Source organism: Globicephala melas, chromosome 8 (genome assembly GCF_963455315.2).
Source record: "Globicephala melas chromosome 8, mGloMel1.2, whole genome shotgun sequence".
In the NCBI taxonomy this organism is placed as follows: Eukaryota; Metazoa; Chordata; class Mammalia; order Artiodactyla; family Delphinidae; genus Globicephala; species Globicephala melas.
The window spans coordinates 81,837,095-81,860,452 of record NC_083321.1 but is presented as its reverse complement, the minus strand read 5'-3'; the positions used below and the strand labels follow the sequence as shown (position 1 = coordinate 81,860,452).

General features: G+C 34.9%; 1 protein-coding gene across 17 annotated transcripts in view; it reads right to left on the bottom strand.

Moving 5' to 3' along the window:
- Positions 1-23,358, bottom strand: part of GRIA4 (glutamate ionotropic receptor AMPA type subunit 4) — a 525,267-nt gene that overhangs the window by 68,901 nt on the left and 433,008 nt on the right. For 16 of the 17 annotated variants that reach the window (XR_009564952.1, XR_009564951.1, XR_009564953.1 and 13 more), the window contains 4 exons: positions 21,542-21,700; positions 16,951-17,118; positions 8,298-8,402; positions 2,831-2,941 (listed from right to left, as the gene is read on the bottom strand). Coding sequence is in view for 14 of the 17 variants with exons in the window: in XM_060303986.1 (XP_060159969.1) it covers positions 2,831-2,941; positions 8,298-8,402; positions 16,951-17,118; positions 21,542-21,700 (543 nt within the window). In the remaining 3 variants the exon portion in view is untranslated. Of the gene's footprint in view, positions 1-296; positions 1,492-2,830; positions 2,942-8,297; positions 8,403-16,950; positions 17,119-21,541; positions 21,701-23,358 lie in introns of those variants that run through there. The other variant, XM_060303994.1, reaches the window with a different exon arrangement.

Sequence of the window (23,358 nt, the reverse complement as noted above, 5' to 3'; positions counted from 1 at the left end):
AAGTTATATTCAGTATGACTATATTCAGGAAGAATACATTAGTCATTAAAATGAAGATCACATGTAGATATAAAACAAATAGATTTCAGAAATTCTAAAAGCTAAAGACACTTTTTATTTAAGAATGATATCTACTATACTTATTTATCATGTTTCTTGTCTGCTTTCTCTCACTAGAATGAAAGTTCAATTGAGAGTGCAGGATTTTTGTCTGTTTTGTTGGCTAACATATCCCCGGGCTTATAACTGTGCCTAGCAAATAGCAGACGCTTAATAAATATTTATGAATGAATAAATGAATTTCTCAATCAACTTTATTTAACAGTATCATATACTATTACAGTGTATCAACATGTAAATAACAATATACACAAAGGAAAAACAAATGGGAGAACAGCAAGGCCATATCAATTTCGATCAAAATGAGTGAGTTCCAGTGCCACAACACTCTCAGCCTTCTTTTGTGTCTAGATATCTGTCTTGCACATAGTTTAATATCTAACCAATTCCATTGCTGTTGGAAGTTTTCAACTGAATTTGAGGGGTTATTATACACTGGTGCCCATATCTCATTCATTTATAAGGAAGAATATTTCTTTCAAAATGAATGAGATGATGGAGATGTCATAGGTCCTGGAATATCATTTTCAACAAAAGCAAATATAAGGAAGGATTCTAGTTTTTTTTTTTTTTGAATTATTGAAGTTGCAAAGGTCAGAGGCATTATTTATATGGAGACTACATTTTTATACAAAAGACAGATACTAGTATTGCACTATTTTGATTGCAAAAATATTGGTGATATCACTGTCAAAGAACAGATAACTTTACAGAATAGTCGTTATGTATATAGGAAACAATTGGATTCTTCAGTAATTTGTACTTATTTTTTGACAGCATGCTTCCTGAAAAACAGCCATGCTTGTAAAACTAATTCAATATTTTGGTTTTAAGAATTATATCTCCAGCTCCTTTAATAACAGAAAAAAAGGAGATTCTCTACATTATGTTTATAATGCACATTAAAACACTTTATTTCACATATAACAGGCAAAATTTCAAAAAATCTTTAAAGAAAACAACTACGTGTATTCAGAAAAGAAGGACACAAATTCACAGATATTTACTTTTAGAAAATCTACGCTTGGAATTAGAAGTATGATAATTCCATCATTTACATACAATGACCTCATTTCCAGATATGGGAATGGATACATCAGAATTAAGCGACTCTTTTTCAACATCTATTTTCTTGAAAAAGATGAGGATTAATTCTTCTTTTGTTTTAGTATCTCAGGAAAGTCACAGAACTTAAAAACTTTTTTTTCTGGTTGTCCAGAGTTGGTCATCCAAGAAGAATCCCACATGAAAAATTAGCTTAAATTTACTACACAGGAGAAAAAGACTTGAGCTTTAGTTAGGAATGGTCGAACAGCGTGGAGCTCATTTCTTTCTTGATCAATTCCTTAAAATAGGATTCTTCATCAGAGGCTGAAAAGAGGAGGACTGAACTGAAGTATGACTTTCCATTACTGTCTTTTTTAGGAATGTATATATATATGTATATTATATATATATACATACATATATATATATTTAAGTCCCATGCAAATATTACACAATTAAGTTAGAAGATATATATTTTGCATCCTTACACAAAAACTGCTGTTGGTTGGTTTGCATTCTAAAATTATAAACTTCCAACTAAGTCTTGGCAGATTAACATTAAGTTTCTAGCTGGTGATGCAACACTGATAAAATTAACTGCAACATTATGAAAGCTTTTCTCTGGCATTTTCATGCTTTGACCTCCATGTCAAAATTTTGGAAATAACTTGACATTACTAAAAGCATAAAATTAAAATTACACAAGCTAAAAACTAAATTACATAAAATACTTCCACTTTATTTAGAGTAAGGGCTTCAAAAGTAGTCAAAAATGTGTTCTGCCTAACGAGACAGTGAGCTGAGGATATACAACTTTAAATTAGATAGAAAAGGTTACCGATTGTTGATCTCCTTTGACTAGCATTGACTCTAAAAAGCATGTTTGAATTTAGAAGAGAAAAATATGAGGCATCATATTATTTAAAAGATAAGTTCACGAGAATCTCTTTGAAAAAGCAGCCTTAAAATTTAGAGTATTTTTCATTTTATGATGTGACTGAATGAATATCATTTTTCTTAATTCCTAGGAGAATTCCAGTACATTTTATTGTGTATTTGTCACAGGTCAATGAGAAAAATAATCGGTATAAAAACCCCTTTTTGCATTAAAATTAAATATAAAATAAATTTATTTCTAAAGCATAGTTGTGTAAAGCATACTCATTAAAATCTTCACATTCATACCTCCACTATTATAAACAGACAATGCAAATCATTATTAAATGGATAAAGTACCTGAAAATTATAATTTTAAACACTATTAACAATTATTACATTGGTGTTTTAAAAACATAAACAACAATGATATGATGTTTACTACTGGATATTTTTATGTGATTAGTTGTTGATCTTTTTCATGTTTATTCTTTTGTCCTTTGAAATCTTAGCATTTCATACATTTCCAACTAGAGAGCTTCAATTTTTAACACCTGAGCATTTTTCCAAGAACAGTAATGCAACAAAAGATAATACAAATAAAAGTACTAAATGTACTCAAAGTTCGAGACAAACTTATTCAAAGCCTCGATAGACTTTTGTGGATCAGAACACCCATGTCACCATCACTAAGATGCAGCTTTCATCCTCCCTGTTCACTGTAGCTGGGGAATTAAAATTGCCTGTGGACAAAATGGAACATCATAAAGCACAGACCAAAACTTACCATAATAGTGGTTACAACCACTGTTCTGTTCTCAATAGCTGCTGTGTCATTGCCAAGAGTGGGCATATCTTGAATTAAGACTAATTTATCCATATCATTCCAGTACCCAACCTGCCAAATACAGAAAATTATTGAAAACACATTTTAGAAGAGTTTTCTTTAGTTCTTATCAGAGCAATGAGAGGTATTAATAAGTAAGCAAACAAAACAAATTTATAAAGCACACAGTAATGTGTTTGGAAGTTTTCTTAATTGATAATGAGCCAGTTTTCCTGATGCTAATGATACTGCCTAGTTATACATTTGGCAAATTTGCAATTTACAATCATGGAGTAGCCAAGACATTGAGAATGGATGAGTTCAAAAAAGAAGGTGGATACAGATGGAATACCATTTGTGTTGATCCTCTTGTAGTAAGATTGATTGGCACCTTCTGTAACTAATTTACATGATTTTATCAATAATGTTACAGGTTTTATGGTAAAGGGAAGAGTCAGATTTACATAGGGTACACATACAAGATGTTTTCAAGAAAAAAGACTTGTGTATTTTTAAAGCAATATGGAAATAGTTTTTGGTTTCACATAACCTAGCCACTAGTCTCACCATTTTTAAATGCTAAATACATCAGATGTTAATATTAATGATTACTTAACATTTTCACTTTTGAAATTTTTTAATTTTTTCACTTTAAATCCTTATATTACTTCTCATTTAGATGTGGAACAAACTCCTTTCCATAAAATATATGAAGTAATTAGTTAAACACTTTACAAAGTAAATAAATGGGGTCCTAAAGGAAATTTAAGTTTCTTTTTATCATGCAGACCACTAAGTAATACTAATGGCTACCTCTTCTTGCCTGCTTGCTCTCTGGCAGACACTGTAATGAATACTGTTTAAAAAATATATGCATCTTAAAGTTTATACACATAGCAAATGTAAAGGTAGGTGCAATTACCAGTCCATATACTTTGCTATTATGCTACATAAACTCCCCAAATGGGTGTTCGTTTAATGCTTGCCAAACTTCTTTCTTGAATTTCTGGCTGCAGTTGATAAAACTCATATTTCCAATAAAATGTATGTAATTGCTCACTGGTCTGTAATCACTATTTGTCCCAATATGTTTTGAAAGTCTCTCTTGCTTCCTCCAAGTTCTTAACTTTCATGTTAGTATTTGTGAACATTTTAAAATAAAGTAAGCATTAGCATATCAGAAAGAGACACTATATTATTCACAAATATTCAATAACAGAATAGACATAAAAAAGAATTTTCATTAATATGGTTTGCTATATTGCTTAGTTTGATCCAAAATTATGAGTATAAATCAATTCAGCAATTATTTTCAATTGCCCATTTGAATTTATTTATAGCTAATATTTATTTAATGAGTCAGTGAAAAATTTAATTAAAGCAAAACAAGTATGACTTTGAGACCTATCCTCTCTTCAAATCCTACATGTACTTAAAAAATAACTTAAAAAACATAGTTGCTCCCTGTTAGTTTTCCTTTCCACATGACAGTTATACAACATAAAAATAGGTTTCACAGGTTAGTACTCCGTTACGATGCAGCCACCTTCCAGATCTCAGCAGCCCATTTTCTGGGAAAGCATTTTTTCTTTATTTTTGAGTTCCCACAACAGAAAAACTACAGATCTGGGACACATTCTGGAGAGTCTTCGGATGTTGACAAGACCTTGACATTTTGCAGTTAAGAACAACCTGTGTGTTCATGACTATCTCCCCCCACCCAAAGATAAATGATTTAGAAGTACTGGCAAATTAAAATAATAGGCAAAATTTTACCCAACTGTATCTATTTGCCTTATATCTGCTTGAAATTCTGGTGAAAAAGAAAACCATGGTTTGTGTATGGAGTCATGGTTTGTGCATAGATCTCATGTGGGTCATGGACTTTTTGGGAAGTAGGACAGTATGGGGTGAACAGTGATATAAGGGTCACTTCTTAAAGAAAGGAATATTAAAGTTTATACCTAGAACTTCATATGAGATAGAGTTTTTCTCTCCAATTTTTCACAACATTTTACAATTTACTAGGGACACTTCCCATGCCTGATCTCATTTAATTAGACAGGGAAAGAGGCACTTTTTTCCTAGAGACAGAAATTCGGTGAAAAATAATTTTGTAATGTTAAAGCAAAAACATGGAAGCATTTAAATTGCTAACTGGCAGGAAATGTCAGAGAAGTATTTGTCTTCTTTGGATTCCTAAAGGTGAATTGTGCACAAATATAACCATAATATAATATATGAGTAAATATCTCCATATTTATGGTGGACTTTGCCTGCAATGTAGGGATTATGTAGAGATGGAGGGGCTATGAGAAGCCTCTGTTCTACTCAAAGTTGGTTCCTGGGAGAGCTGGTTTGACCAGACCTGTCCTGAAAGATATGGCTTAGTTCTCATACCAACCCTCAAGGGAAAAGTTATGGGCCCTGGGACTGATGATATTTTGTAACAGTTACGAGAATAGCTTTGAAGCTAGATGAGCCTTAGTCTCCACCCCAGCTCCATCTCTTTCTAGTTTAACATCCCTGAGCAGGTTACTTAGTTTCTCTGAGCCTTACTTTTCTCTTCTATAAAATGAGAAAAATACATGTTACTTTCAGGTTGCTGTAAGGATTAAATATTAAAATGCACATCAGTTTCCCTTTACTGTGTCTGGTGTATAACCTGCTCTCAGTAAATACAATTTTTATGATTAAGAATTCCTGAAACCACGCAAGCCTGGTTTTAGAGCATTCTTGAGAGATCACTGGAATAGCAAGAAGATTCCACCATACTTAGGAGCTGAGACTTCAGAAAGAGTTTTGTGGCTTCTGCTTAATGAGACTCTCACTCACTTTCCCTGTTATGGAAGTCAGACAAACTGATGGGTTAACTCTCTGATCTATTTTCAAAGATAGCTCTCTTACTGGCAAGTGTTCAATTTAAAAGAATGGTTGCTCGCTTTTCAGACATATTGCCAAGTCTCACCAGCAGAGTGTTTCTCATGGTAGTTCATTTTTAAGTTTAATATTCCTGACAGAGTGCCCAAGAAAAACAAAGATGGATGAGTCTACACCATTTCACATTTCATATTTCTTTTAAGAGTCTTAGACAAATGTCAGCTGAGTGTGAAGATGTACCGTTCCTCACTTTTCCAACTTATTCTTTAACTTTCTCCTCTAAAAACCTTAATTTTTGTTACCATCATGTTTCAATAGGCCATGAAAAGATTCAGTGCCGTAAGTAGCCCACTTGATGTTACCACTAGTTACCACCAGCTTCCTTTTTCCATTATTCTTTCTTTTATAAAGAGATCATTTTACTTTTTGTACTTACTGTTTTGTGAAATATGGAATTGTCTTTTGCATTTTAGAAAGGTTCTACTTAAATGGCTAATTTTGCAGAGTCTGGTTTGTGGCAGGCTGGTCACCAGTTAGCTAATGATTTTAAGGACTTATGGAATATTCTGTCTGCTCCACAGCTAGCAGAGGGACTTTGCTTAAAATGGGCTTCTTTGTTTCTTGTTGCTCGTTGCGTGCTGACAGAGTGGGTGAAATTGGTGTTTACATGGAACCTCCTAACTTTCTTCTTGGGAGCATGTCAGTCCCTTTCTTCGGGTAGTACCCTTAAAAGAGCCCATCATACAGCTTGGCTTTCAAGCTGTCATTCCATCTCTTGCCCTTACTTGATCTGGATCAGATAAGCTCCTGCTTACCCTATATTAGCTGGCAGCCTGCACTAAAGGAGATGCCACTAAAAGGCTGAAAAGCTAGAGATGGTTTGCATGGCAGCTCCAAATCTCTCCTCACACATATGCAGAAGCACATGCTATGACAGACTGGAGCAAAACACAGCTTGGAAAGTCTTTGCCATCTTCCATGTATGACTTTAATTATCCTGCATCCAGCCTATCCTCAGGTTCTTGCCTCTACCATTTCTACCTATCCAAACTAACTTCATGACTAACTTTAAATCTCCACCATGCAGCCTTCTTTGATTTGTTTTCCTCCAGCTGGAAGTGATCTCTTCCTCTTTAGACTTTCCACATGCTTTCTTTTTAACTGTCGTATGGAACTTACTATATTCTATGCTACTAGAAAATAAACTCCTTTACAGCAGAGTCTACTCAGGCAGGGTACTAGGTAGAAGGGTTCTGGAGTCAGACATATCTGAATTAAAAATCTTTGTTTTCTCACTTGTAGGCCTTAGACAAGTAACCATAGCCTATTGCACTGTAACTTTCTCACTAGAAAAAAGGAGATAATTGTACTCTGTTACAGGCTTATTGTGAGGATTAAATTACACCAAGTCCAGTGGTTGGGACATAGCAGGCATTTCATAAATTGTAACTATCATTATTATACTAACAAAGGAAAGTATATTTGGGAAAGTTTTTTTAAACAGCCAAGTGTTGAAACAAATAGTTTTTAGATAATGTAAATTGAGCATGTCTTTCCTTGAGCATCCTAGCTAATGCTAGAGAAAAGAATGTTAAAAAATTATATGTGTTAAGTATAAAATGTTTATAGCCAATTGCTGTGGTGGAATTATATTGTTCCATTATATAAAGTACTTTTTGGACATTGGGAAAACTATGCTTAGTCACATCATAAGAAGACTTGCAGAGTTACTTTCTGAAATCCAAAAGTCTTTCATCATCAGCTTCCTAAACAACCTCCCTGGCTCCTCAGTTGATGTTCTTAGGTGTTTCTCTCCCTCTTCAACCTAACAATAATCTTAACAATATTATCTTCCATCTCCTCTTTTCTTTGCTCATTTGAATGTTTACTTTCTTATTTCAGGAACATTTAGCTTGTTCTAAATATGCCCTTTAGAAGTAGTCTTCTTTGTTCTCTCTCTAATAGTTTCATAAATGACTACATGGAAGTGAGTAAGTCTCTTACCTACATTGTGTGCTTTCCTGAAGAGTACATTATGGGTTCTGTGGGATTTTTTTGCTAAGCCTTTAAAAATATTGCTTCTATTTTGGATAAAGGATGTAAACAACATGTAAATTAGTTCATTTCAGCTTTGGTACACCACTAAATATCAGTCATAGGACACAAGAATTTATTTCAGCATGAATTATCAAGAAAGTATTATTTGTAAGTGTAGTTGACCCTTAATCAACACAGGTTTGAACTGCTCAGGTCCACTTTTACACGGATTCGTTTCATAGTAAATACTACAGTACTATACAATCTGTGGTTGGTTGAATCCTCGGATGTGGAACTGCAGCTATGGAGGAACCACATATATGGAGGGCCCACTAAAATTTAGACCTGGATTTTTGACTGTGTGGAGGGTCAGAGCCCCTAGCTCCCACTTTGTTCAAGGGTCAACCATATTCACAATTTTTAAAAAATGTAGACTATCCAGCTACCTTTCACCTATAAGGCTTTAAAAATGTCAAATGAAAACTAAGAAAACAGTTGAAGTGTGGCTCACCTTTCTAGGTCCTGTGCTCTTTAGCTCAAACACATCCATTGTGTAATTGACCCTACGTCCATAGTGGTCAAACTGAACATTTCCTGTCAGCCCTTGAATTTGAACCTATGAATGAAAAAGAAAATCCACACATGTAATCACTTGCCATTTTAATTACAGAAATCTTGACTTCATCTGCTAGGCTTATGACTACACATGGGTATGGAACTATAAATTATAAGCAACTCACTAAAAAACCATGGGATATTTGAGCTACTGGGATAGAATCTGAAAGAGGAATATCAAAGTAATATATAAGCAATTCTGTTATGTGTTTGGGAGATGAACATGTTTTATTTATTTATTTTTTATTATGAAGTTCCCATTGTAACTAACAGAATACTCCCTCAAAATTGTTTATAGGAATGGAAATATGGTTTGTTTTATAGTTACTTTTCTGTTTTATCTGCATATACACATAACAGATTAAATAGCCCTGATAACCACATCGGATCATATTTCTCCTCATTAATATTAAAATTAAGATATAAGAAATCCAGAAAAATAAACATATTTTTGAAAATATTCAAGTGTACTTTATTCCAAATTTCCTTTAATTCATTTATACTTAACTTACGTTCTGAATCCATGGCATTTCAGAACATTTAAGATGTAATACTAAAAATACAGACATATCACATTAATCACTTGAAAAATGGTGTTAGTATTAACTATAAAAGACTAAAGTAAACAAACAATCCAAGGTTACAGGCAATTTAAAGATCTACTGAGAAGAGACCTTCAAGATGGTGGAGGAGTAAGACGTGGAGATCAACTTTCTCCCCACAAATACATTAGAAATACATCTACATGTGGAATAACTCCTACAGAACACCTACTGAATGCTGGCAGAAGACCTCAGACTTCCCAAAGGCAAGAAACTCCCCCATGTAACTGGGTAGGACAAAAGAAAAAGGAAAAAACAGAGACAAAAGAATAGGGACAGGACCTGCACCTCTGGGAGGGAGCCGTGAAGGAGGAAAACTTTCCACACACCAGGAAGCCCCTTCACTGTCGGAGATGGTGGGTGGTTGGGTGGAAACTTCGGAGCCATGGAGGAGAGCACAGCAACAGGAGTGCAGAGGGCAAAGCAGAGAGATTCCCACACAGAGGATCAGTGCCGACCAGCACTCTCCAACCTGAGAGGCCTGTCTGCTCACCTACCAGGGCGGGTGGGGTCTGGGAGCTGAGGATCTGGCTTTGGAGGCCAGATCCCAGGGAGAGGACTGGGGTTGGTTGCGTGAACACAGCCTGAAGGGGGCTAGCGCACCACAGCTAGCTGGAGGGAGTCTGGGAAAATGTCTGGAACTGCCTAAGAGGCAAGAGAACATTGTTTCAGGGTGCACAAGGAGAGGGGATTCAGAACACTGCCTAAACAAGCTCCAGAGATGGGCGCGAGCCACAGCTATCAGAGCAGACACCAGAGATGGGCATGAAATGCTAAGGCTTCTGCAGCAACCAACAAGAAGCCTGTGTGCAAGCACAGGTCACTATCCACATCTTCCCTCCTGGAGCCTGTTCAGCTCACCAATTCCGGGGTCCCATGATCTAGGGACAACTTCCGCAGGAGAACACATGGCACACCTCAGACTGTCATGCCGGCCTCTGCCACTGCAGGCTGGCCCTGCATTCCGTACCCCTCCCTCCACCCAGCCTGAGTGAGCCAGAGCCCCCAGTCAGCTGCTTCTTTAACCCCATCCTGTCTGAGCAAAGAACAGACTCCCTCTGGTGACCTACACGCAGAGGCAGGGCCAAATCCAAAGCTGAACCCCAGGAGCTGTGCAAACAAAGAAGAGAAAAGGAAATTTCACCCAACAGCCTCAGGAGCAGCGGATTATATCTCCATAATCAATTTGATGTACCCTGCATCTCTGGAATACCTGAATAGACAACAAGTATTCCCAAAATTGAGGTGGTGGACTTTGGGAGCAACTGCAGACTTGGGGTTTGCTTTCTGCATCTAATTTGTTTCTGGTCTTCTGTTTATCTTAGTTTAGTATTTAGAGTTTATTATCATTGGTAGATTTGTTTATTGATTTGGTTGATCTCTTCCTCTTATTTTTTAATGGTTGCTCTCTTCCTCTTTTATATATATATATATATATATATATATATATATATATTTCCTTTTTCTCTTTTTGTGAGTGTGTATGAGTATGGTTCTGTGTGTGATTTTGTCTGTAGAGCTTTGATTTTACCATTTGTCCTAGGGTTCTGTCTGTCCCTTTTTTTTTTTTTTTGGTACAGTTTTTAGCATTTGTTATAATTAGTGGATTTGTTTTTTGGTTTGGTTGCTCTCTCTTTCTTTATTATTACTTTTGAATTTTTAATAATTTTTAAATTTTATTTTAATAACATTATTTTATATTTTTCCTTCTTTCTTTCTTTTTTTCTCCCTTTTCTTCTGAGCCATATAGCTGACAGGATATTTGTGCTCTGGCTGGGTGTCAGGCCTGTGGCTCTGAGATGGGAGAGCTGAATTCAGGACATTGGTCCACCAGAGACCTCCCAGCTCCATGTAATATCAAACAGCAAAAGTTCTCCCAGAGATCTCCATCTCAATGCTAAGACACAGCTCCACTCAACGACCAGCAAGCTACAGTGCTGGACACCCTATGCCAAACAAGTAGCAAGACAGGAACACCACACCACCTATTAGCAGAGAGGCTGCCTAAAATCATAATAAGGTCACAGACACCCTACAACAAACAACCGGAAGCAGACTTGCCCACCTGAAAGACAAGATCCAACCTCATCTACCAGAACACAGGCAGCAGTCCACTCTACCAGGAAGCCTACACAGCCCACTGAACCAACCTCACCCACTGGGAAAGGACACCAAAAACTATGGGAACTATGAACCTGCAGCCTGTGAAAAGGAGAACCCAAACACAGTAAGTTAAGCAAAATGAGAAGACAGAAAACAGCACAGCAGATGAAGGAGCAAGGCAAAAACCAACCAGATCTAACTAATGAAGAGGAAATAGGCAGTCTACCTGAAAAGGAATTCAGAATAATGATAGTAAAGATGATCCAAAATCTTGGAAATAGAAGAGAGAAAACACAAGAAACGTTTAACAAGGACCTAGAAGAACTAAAAAGCAAACAAACAATGATGAACAAAACAATAAATGAAATTAAAAATTCTCTAGAAGCAAACAATAGCAGAATAACTGAGGCTGAAGAACAGATAAGTGACCTGGAAGATAAAATAGTGGAAATAACTATTGCAGAGCAGAATAAAGAAAAAAGAATGAAAAGAAATGAGGACAACAATTGTCTCAGAGACCTTTGGGACAACATTTAATGCACCAACCTTCGAATTATAGGGGTCCCAGAAGAAGAATTGAAAAAGAAAGGGACTGAGAAAATAGTTGAAGAGATTATAGTTGAAAACATCCCTAATATGGGAAAGGAAATAGTCAATCAAGTCCAGGAAGCAGAGAGAGTCCCATACAGGATAAATCCAAGGAGAAAAAGCCAAGACACATATTAATCAAACTATAAAAAATTAAATACAAAGAAAAAATATTACAAGCAGCAAGTGAAAAATGACAAATAACATACAAAGGAATCCCCATAAAGGTAACAGCTGATCTTTCAGCAGAAACTCTTCAAGCCAGAGAGAGTGGCAAGACATATTTAAAGTGATGAAAGGGAAAAACCTACAACCAAGATCACTCTATCTAGCAAAGATCTCATTCAGGTTTGATGGAGAAATTAAAATCTTTACAGACCAGTAAAAGCTAAGAAAATTTAGCACCACCAAATCAGCTCTGCAACAAATGCTAAAGGAACTTCTCTAGGCAGGAAACACAAAAGAAGGAAAAGACCTACAATAACAAACTCAAAACAATTGAGAAAATGGTAATAGGAACATATATATGGATAACTACCTTAAATGTAAATGGATTAAAAGCTCCAACCAAAAGACATAGGCTGGCTGAATGGATACAAAAACAAGACCCATATATATGCTGTCTACAAGAGACCCACTTCAGACCTAGGGACACATACAGACTGAAAGTGAGGGGATGGAAAAAGATATTCCATGCAAATGGAAATCAAAAGAAAGCTGGAGTAGCAATACTCATATCAGATAAAATAGACTTTAAAATAAAGAATGTTACAAGAGACAAGGAAGGACACTACAAAATGAGCAAGAGATTAATCCAAGAAGATATAACAATTAGAAATATATATGCACCCACCATAGGAGTACCTCAATACATAAGGCAAATGCTAACAGCTACAAAACAGAAAATCGACAGTAACACAATAATAGTAGGGGACTTTAACACCTCATTTACACCAATGGACAGATCACCCACACAGAAAATTAATAAGGAAATACAAGCTTTAAGTGACAAAATAGACCAGTTAGATTTAATTGATATTTATAGGTCACTCCATTTGAAAACAGCAGATTACATTTTCTCTTCAAGTGGTCATGGAACATTCTCCAGGGTAGATCATATCTTAAGTCACAAATCAAGCCTTGGTAAATTTAAGAAAATTGAAATCATACCAAGTATCTTTCCCGAAACAACACTATGAGACTAGATATCAATTACAGGAAAAAATCTGTAAAAAATAAAAATACATGGAGGTTAAACAATACACTACTAAACAACCAAGTGATAACTGAAGAAAACAAAGAGGGAATCAAAAAATACCTAGAAACAAATGACAGTGAAAACACAACGACCCAAAACCTATGGGATGCAGCAAAAGCAGTTCTAAGAGGGAAGTTTACACCAATATAATCCTACCTCAAGAAACAAGAAACATTTCAAATAAACAACCTAAACTTACACCTAAAGCAATTAGAGAAAAAAGAACAAAGCAAACCACAAAGTTAGCAGAGGGAAAGAAATCATAAAGAACAGATCAGAAATAAATGGAAAAGAAATGAAGGAAACGATAGCAAAGATCAATAAAACTAAAAGCTGGTTGTTTGAAAAGATAAACAAAATTGATAAACCATTAGCCAGACTCATCAAGAAAAAAAGAGAGAAGACACAAATTCATAGAATTAGAATTGAAAAAGGAGAAGTAACAACTGACACTACAGGAAAACAAAGGATCATGAGATATTACTACAAGCAACTATATGCCAATAAAATGGACAACTTGGAAGAAATGAACAAATCTTAGAAAAGCACAACCTTCCGAGATGGAACTGGGAAGAAATAGAAAATATAAACAGACCTATCACAAGCACTGAAATTGAAACTGTGATTAAAAATCTTTCAACAAACAGAAGCCCAGGACCAGATGGCTTCGCAGGTGAATTCTATCAAACATTTAGAGAAGAGTTAACACCTATCCTTCTCAAACTCTTCCAAAATATAGCAGAGGGAGGAATACTCCCAAACTCATTCTATGAGGCCACCATCACCCTGATACCAAAACCAGACAAGGATATCACAAAGAAAGAAAATTACAGGCCAATATCACTGATGAACATAGATGCAAAAATCCTCAACAAAATACTAGCAAACAGAATCCAACAGCACATGAAAAGGATCATACACCATGATCAAGTGGGGTTTGTCTAGGAATGCAAGGATTCTTCAATATATACAAATAAATCAATGTGATATACCGTATTGACAAATTGAAGTAGAAAAACCGTATTATCATCTCAATAGATGCAGAAAAAACTTTTGACAAAATTCAACACCCATTTATGATAAAAACTCTCCAGGAGGTAGGCATAGAGGGAACTTACCTCAACATAATAGAGGCCATATGTGACAAACCCACAGCCAACATCGTTCTCAATGGTGAAAAACTGAAACCATTTCCTCTAAGATCAGGAACAAGACAAGGTTGTCCACTCTCACCCCTATTATTCAACATAGTTTTGGAAGTTTTAGCCACAGCAATCAGAGAAGATAAAGAAATAAAAGGAATCCAAATCGGAAAAGAAGAAATAAAGCTGTCACAGTTTGCAGATAACATGATACTATACATAGAGAATCCTAAAGATGCTACCAGAAAACTACTAGTAATAATAATTAATTAATAATAATTAATGCACAGAAATCTCTTGTATTCCTATACACTAATGATGAAAAGTCTGAAAGAGAGATTAAGGAAATACTGTCATTTACCACTGCAACAAAAAGAATAAAATACCTAGGAATAAACCTACCTAGGGAGACAAAAGACCTGTATGCAGAAAACTATGTGACACTGATGAAAGAAATTAAAAATGATGCAAACAGATTGAGAGATAGACCTTGTTATTGGACTGGAAGAATCAACATTGTGAAAGTGGCTATACTACCCAAAGTAATCTACAGATTCAATGTAATCCCTATCAAAGTACCAATGACATTTGTCACAGAACTAGAACATAAAATTTCACAATTTGTATGGAAATACAAAAGACCCTGAATAACCAAAGCAATCTTGAGAAAGAAGAACAGAGCTGGAAGAATCATGTTCCTGGTCTTCAGACTATACTACAAAGCTATAGTAATCAAGACAGTATGGTAATGGCACAGAAACAGAAATATAGATCAATGGAACAGGATAGAAGCCCAGAGGTAAACCCACGCACATATGGTCACCTTATCTTCGATAAAGGAGGCAAGAATATATAATGGAGAAAAGACAGTCTCTTCAATAAGTGGTTCTGGGAAAACTGGACAGCTACATGTAAAAGAATGAAATTAGAACACTTCTTAACATCATACACAAAAATAAACTCAAAATGGATTAAAGACCTAAATGTAAGGCCAGACAGTATAAAACTCTTAGAGGAAAACATAGGCAGAACACTCTATGACATAAATCACAGAAAGATCCGTTTTGACCCACCTCCTAGAGAAAGGGAAATAAAAATAAACAAATGGGGCCTAATGAAACTTAAAAACTTTTGCACAGCAAAGGAAACCACAAACAAGATGAAAAGACAACTCTCAGAATGGGAGAAAATATTTGCAAACGAAGCAACTGACAAAGGATTAATCTCCAAAATTTACAAGCAGCTCATGCAGCTCAATATGAAAAAAACAAAGAACTCAATCCAAAAATGGGCAGAAGACATAAATAGACATTTCTCCAAAGAAGATATACAGATTGCCAACAAACATATGAAAGGATGCTCAACATCACTTATCATTAGAGAAATGCAAATCAAAACTACAATGAGGTATCATGTCACACCGATCAGAATGGCCATCATCAAAAAACCTACAAACAATAAATGGTGAAGAAGGTGTGGTGAAAAGGGAACCCTCCTGCACTGTTGGTGGGACAGTAAATTGACACAGCCACTATGGAGAACAGTATGGAATTTCCTCAAAAAACTAAAAATAGAACTACCATACTACCCAGGAATCCCATTACTGGGCATATACCCTGAGAAAACCATAATTCAAAAAGAGTGATGTACCACAATGTTTATTGCAGCACTATTTACAATAGCCAGGACATGGAAGCAACCTAAGTGTCCATCGACAGATGAATGGATAAAGAAGATGTGGCACATATATACAATGGAATATTACTCAACCATAAAAAGAAATGAATTTGAGTTATTTGTGGTGAGGTAGATGGACCTAGATTCTGTCATACAGAGTGAAGTAAGTCAGAAAGAGAATAACAAGTACCATATGCTAACGCATATATATGGAATCTAAAAAACAAATGGTTCTGAAGAACCTAGGGGTAGGACAGGAATAAAGATGTAGACGTAGAGAATGGACTTGAGGACACAGGGAGGGGGAAGGGTAAGCTGGAACAAAGTGAGAGAGTGGCATGGACATATATACACTATCAAATGTAAAATACATAGCTAGTGGGAAACAGCTGCATAGCACAGGGAGATCAGCTTGGTGCTTTGTGACCACATGAAGCAGTGGGATAGGGAGGATGGGAGGGAGATGCAAGAGGGAGGAGATATGGGGATATATGTATATGTATAGCTGATTCACTTTGTTATAAAGCAGAAACTATCACACTATTGGAAAGCAATTATACCCCAATAAAGATGTTAAAAAAAGTAAATAAAGATCTACTGACGTAGTCAGTAGATTAGTAGATTAATAGTGTTTGCCAATGTTTGAGGTTCTTCCTCATTCTTGGCCCAATGTAGGCTTGTACTTCTTGCACCCTTTTTGGTTAGCTAGGTCTATGTGACTCTTTCTGACAAATGAGTTGTAAACAGATGTGATGAGTGCCAGAGCATTTAATTGCCAATTAGAAAACTGCCCACAACTCTTTGCCCTTTGTAGCATTCAAGATGGTAGCTGCTATGTCAGCTTGGATCCCTGAGTGATTATAATAAACAAAGTGCCCCTACTAATCTGGTGATTGTGAGTGAGAAATACTCTTTTGATGTTTTAAGCCACTGAGACTTGGGGTTGTTTATTACTGTGGCATAACCAACTTATCCTGGCTAAGCATCTACATATCATATAAACATCAGTATTCTATCCAGTATCCTATTTAGAAAAGTCTCAGAAATGAAAATGGTTCAATATAATAAAATGACAATTGTAATATATATTTATTCACAGATAGATTATTCTGTTTTCTTGAATATGCCATTAAAAAATGACTGTGAAATAAATTGAATGTAAATAAAATTGTGAGTTACCTGTTTTAGCGTCCTCTCCATGTCAATCCCCTGGCCCCATGGAGCAGCAGGATTTGCCAGACAATCTCCAGCATTTCCTCTCCTGGAAATATCAATTTTCTGTCTCCTAAGACTTCGGAATGTTTCAGCCATCACAAGGACTCCATCATAAGTCAGAGCAGATGTATACTAACAAAATGAAAGTAATTATAATGGTAAATGTTAAATTCTTATCAATCACCGGAATTGGGGACTAGTCTGGGGACTCTGTTTGTTTATGACATAAAGTACCATGCTGCCAGAAGGGCAGTTAAATTACTGATAATTAATTGCCTCTAGCTTCAGAAATTTCTATTATTACTTTATCACAAAGACTGTATATCAATTCTTAACACTGTGGTTTTAAAAGGAGAAAACACACTCTGAAAATAGAAATTCTAATGCACAATTTTCCATCAGTTGGGAGAAGCAAGGCCTCTAGGTGTGGTCTTTTTGTTGTGTCCAAGTGAAACAGCTAAAGTATAAAAAAAAAAAGACTAAATGCCGTAATCTCTTGCTGTGTTTGAACCCCTGGAGGGCTGGAATGTCTCACTCTTTCCTCCTCCAAATGCCCATCAGGAGTCCCTGAGATTTAATATATGTTTATTGACTTGGAGTATATAACTCTGTCCAGTTTCTCAGAAGAATGAGTGGGAATGTTTACTGTTACTCAGATATAGAATGCCAGAAATAACATCTATTTATTTAACAAGTGTGTATACACATGGTTAAATAAGCACAAGTATTGTTATGTCCATGCCTGTTGAGTGTGCTCAGGAAGGTTAAGTCATTTCTCTAAGTTTTTATCATAACTTAGGATACAGTGGAGAAATGAAGTATAGATCATCTGCTTTCTGATGATTGTCCCATGCTTCTCTTTGAGAAAAGACAAAACTCTCAGGAAAAGATTATTAAGGTTAGGAGAGGAAATGAGGAAAATCTGAGAAGAAAATGTGATTTGTTTAAGCTGAAAATAAAAAGAACAGGGAACATTTGTAAAGTTTGATTAGAAAATTCCTAAACATATGAAACATATGGAACAATTCTCTTGTGTGGCAGAGCATCAACTGCTAGTCATAAGAAAAAAATACATTATCTCTTTCAGGAATTCCATATGGTCAATTCTATATGATTAACACATTCTAAGCCTATACGAGAGGTACTTTTGTGCTATGGAATGTGGAAAATGATCCTGAATTGCTGCTTATAAATTAATAAAAATCGTTTGAAATTTAAATCATAGAAAGTAAACTTAGGCAATATACCTGCTAAGCATAGCAGTCAGCGATCCTGGGAAGAGAAGGACTAAAACATGGATAAGATAAAGAATATAAATTCTAACAAAGAACCTTTCAATGTCAGAGAATCTAATTAAAGCTTCATCAGAAAGATTTATGTGTGACTTATAAATTATAAGCCTTGCTATATATTCTTCAAGGACATGACAAAATAGGTTTAATGATAAGCATACACCTTCATATTTGGAATGGGATGGTCGAAGGAAATTAAGGTACTTAACCAAGGTACTCAGCCCAAAATGGACATACCTCCTCCACTGCCTGGAGCAACATACCTTTGAGTAGAGAAAGCCATCAAATCATCTTTCTGGATGGCAAGAAAATAAAAACAAGTAATAAAGTAGAACTTATCAAAGATATAAAGGGCAAGAGAAAATATGCAATGCTAGCATTTTAGGATCAAGGAGAAGAAAAGAAAACTATTGTTGCTTTTCTAATAGGAAGAAAGAAGCTGAGAGATATGACTCCAAAAAAGCAAAAGCACTTGCTGTGTTTTAAAAAGTCCATTCATTTTTATGAAACAAGTGAACTAGAAAAGAGAACAGATATCGTATAGAGTGGAGCAGAGAAAAGCAGACATTCAGCCAGAGTGGCAAAAGCTTTTGACGGGTCATAGAGCTGATAGATGGAAAGAAGCAGTAGTTTAAACTGGTTTTACCATTTTAAAGGATTTCATTCTTTTCCATGTGTCTTATTGTGCTGAAGTCCAAGAAACCATATTTATGGGCACGCATTTCTAGATGGTATCTAGAAATTCTTATTAAACATACTCTTCATTTTGGAGGAGAGTAAAACTAAGTCTTGACCTAGAGCTATTCACTGCTTTAACCAGTGATTAGAATGGTGGGATGAATTCTGTTTATCAACATTTGTATATAAAAATATAGAGTTTGGCAGAATCACAGCACAGTGGCAAGAATTTAGGTTTTGAGAACTAGGTGAATTCTAATTCTGCTACTCATAGTTTTATGGGAATATGTTGTACATTTTTCAGCTATGAAGCAGAACAAAATCAAATAAAATAATGACTATCTTCTGTGGTACTTGTGAGGATTGAATTTCATAGCATATCTGAGAGCTAGATACTGGCTAGGAATGGTGAAGACTACAAAGATGGCCCAAAAGATGGCTGTCTAGTGCTCCTCAGTACAAGAAAGCTGTGATGTGTCTTATGGAAAAAAATACATGTTAGATAAGCTTTGTTCAGGCTTGAGTTATACTGCTATTGGCCATGAATTCAATGTTAATTTATTGACAATGTTTTAAATAAGATATCTTTAAACAGAAACACAGATAAAACAAAGTGTTATGTGTTGATTGTTTGACAAAAATGTAGTGACCTAACCTTGTAATTTCCCCTAGGAGTAAGTGTTCAGTATTCACTCATTCAGTGTTCATGGCAACTTTATAGAATGGGACTACCATGAACAATAAGAACTGGCTATATCTATTTATTAAATGGCCACTGGGTGCCTACTATTACGCTAAGAAAACTCTGAAAGATGAGAAAATTATATGTATTTATATATAAAACAAAGTGCCCAAAGCTTTGACATAGATAAGTCTGGTTGGAGATGATCAAATAGTAAACCTTGTGATAGGCTAAAGGCAAGATAGGGAAGGACAAACGACACCAGTGTGTCCAGACAGGAGGACCACAGTGGACACATATTATTACATATTATCACTGAAATGAAAAAAGTCACAAGGTGCTGCAAAACACTGCCAAGAAGTTTGAAGCCCATTCTACATACTAAAACTGTAAGGGTAAAAAGAACTTGAAGAGATGGTTTACAGAAAAAATGCTGAGATAAAATATGGCTGAGAAAAAAATGTGAGGAAGGAAGAAATACAAATAGAGAAGAGAAGGGCAAGGGAGTCTCTACATACATTGATGACAGAATGAGGGGAATATCTGTAAAGCAAACTGTCCCAATGAGTTTAGAAGGAAGCTTTACACTTTTCTCCTTGTGTATTAATACTTGATATAATTGAGCTTTTGGGATGATTTTTCTCTGAACCAGCTTGAAGGCAAAAAGACTAAAAGACTTCTCAAGTTTCTTCTAATCCTGAAGGTGGTTTACATCTTGAAAATTTTTTGGCTTTTTAATATGCTTTCATATGTATTATCTAAGCATGAGAAGTGGTGTAATATAGTGGACAATGCACTTGTCTAAGACTCAGGGAACCCATGACTTGGTCCTGGGCATTCCACAAACCTGGTCCTTGACTCAGGGACAGCCAATTAACATACCATTTAATATCTTGTATTTATTAATCTGTAAAATCAGAGGGTTGGACTACAGTGTTTGAGCATAGTGGATACTCAATAAATGCTTTCTTTTGAAATTCCATGCTTCTATAGAGTAGTGAAAATGTTATGACTAGCCAAATTTCTATATTACAGAGAAGAAATTGACATGGATAGTAGAGAAAGTTTTATAATTAGGAAATGGAAGAACCGACTTGCTCTACCCCTAGATCATAGTTTTCTAGGCTAGAATTTCCAAATTATATTTGAAAACTTTTTACTAGAATACACAGTGAGAGATTAGTAAAAGTTGTTGAAATGATGATTCCTTTTTATGTAGGAATTCAAAACCATGTAGGAGTTGGAGTTTAAGAAACATTATGCCATTATTTACATGATATCTAAGGAAGTCATCTATCTCTTCAGGAGAGAAAAAAATGTGCTTATGATCAGAAATTTACCAGCTTCCTTTGTAGATACCAATAACATACTTCTGTAATGTCTGTCACATAAAATTTAAAAATCTGACATTTTACTGTTAACTTGAAAGAGAAATTTTGCAGAAGCTTATACATTTTACATTTCTACCAATTTCCCAATTTCCCTACTCATTGTAAATCACTTTGCAAATATATTTTTATCTGGGTGGAATAGCTACCAGTGGTTGTTCACATTTGAAATATTTAGTTAACAAAATTTTTTTAAAAAGCATACAATTTCTTCATGGAAATTCATACACAAAGTAATCATAAAATAATATAAAAACATAATATAATATATATAATATAATATATAATATAATATAGTAAACTACTTGAACTAATGTCTAACAACTCCTCTCTTAAATATAGAAATTTAGAAGTTATTAAGGGCTGTGTGACAAATAGTGAAAAAATATTTCTGCCCTATGCCACATTGTGTCTGGCAAAATATTACTAGGAAAACTGCATAATGAGCTTTCTACCTTAAATTTTAAAAAATACTAAAAATTCTAAAAATAGATAAGATAAAAACAAACAAATACCTTTGGAGGTGTCTCGGATCCTGGATATTCTCTCTGATCTAGTTTCTTCCAGCGATCCATTAATTTGGTTACCATAGGTGTATTAAAATCTACTAACTGGAATCCTGTAACATTGGCTCCACCATGTATAAACCTCTCAAGAGAAATATCCTTGAATCCCTATAAAAATCAATATGACAGTTTGTTTATTATTTATTTATTATATACATTTATTATTATATACATTATTATTATATATACATTTATTATTATACATTTTGGCTCTTCAATGGTAACATAAATTGGTAATCAATATGATTTCTAATAAAGTGATGGCTAGAAACAGATGGAAGATCCAATTTAGCTGTTAAATTCTGTCATTCAAAATTTAATACATGACACAACATCAACAAAAGAAAAGACAAAGGTCACATGATCATCTCAATAGATACAGAGAAAGCATTTGACAAAATTCACCATCCACTCATGATAAAAATTCTCACCAAAGTGGGTATAGAGGATACATATATCAACATAATAAAAGCTATTTATGACAAACCCACAGCCAACATAATACTCAATGGTGAAAAGCTGAAAGCCTTCTTGCTAAAATCTGGAGCAAGACAAGAATGCCCACTCTCACCACTTCTATTTAACATAGTATTGGAAGTCCTAGCCACAGCAATCAGAGAAGAAAAAGAAATAAAGTGTATCCAAATTGGTAGGGAAGAGGTAAAATTGTCATTATATGCAGATGACATGATACTATATACAGAAAAATCCTAAAAACTCCACATAAAAACTACTAGATATGATAAAGGATTCAGCAAGGTAGAAGGATGCAAGATTAACATACAGAAATCTGTTGCCTTTCTTTACACTAACAATAGATATCTGAAAGCAAAAGTGTAAAAAATAAACTTTCAAAATCACATCAAAAAAATTTAAAATACCTAGGCATAAACTTGACCTCAGAGGTGAAAGACTTATATCCTAAGAACTATAAAACAATGATAAAGGAAATTGAAGATGATTCAAAGAAATGGAAGGATATCCCATGCTCTTGGATTGGAAGAATTAACATTGTTAAAATGACCATACTATCTAAAGTACATACAGATTTAATGTGATGCTTATCAAATTAGCCATGCCATTTTTCATAGAACTAGAATGAATAATCCTAAAATTTATATGGAACCACAAAGGACCCATAATTGAAAAGCAATCTTGAAGAAAAAGAACAATGGTGGAGGCATAACCGTCACAGATTTCAGACAGTACTACAAAGCTACAGTAACCAAAACAGCATGGTCTTGGCACAAAAACAGACATATGGATCAATGGAACATAATAGAGAGCCCAGAAAAAAACCCACACACCTACAGTCAGTTAATCTTTGACAAAGGAGGCAAGAATATACAATGGAGAAAAGAGTCTCTTCAGCAAGTAGTTTTGAAAAAGCTGGACAGCTGCATATAAATCAATGAAGTTAGTATATCCCCACACACCATACACAAAAATAAATTCCGAATGGCTTAAAGACTTAAATATAAGAAATGATCCCATAAAACTCCTAGAAGAGAACATAAGCAAAACAATCTCTGACATAAATTGAACAATGTTTCATAGGTCTCCCAAGGCAAAGTAAATAAAACCAAAAATAAACAAATTGGACCTAATCAAACTTAAAAGCTTTTGCACAGTAAAGGAAATCATAAATAAGATGAAAAGACAACCTACAGAATGGGAGAAAATATTTGCAAATGATGCAACCAACAAGGACTTAATTTCCAAAATATACAAACAGCTCATACAGCTTAATAGCAAAAAAACCACAA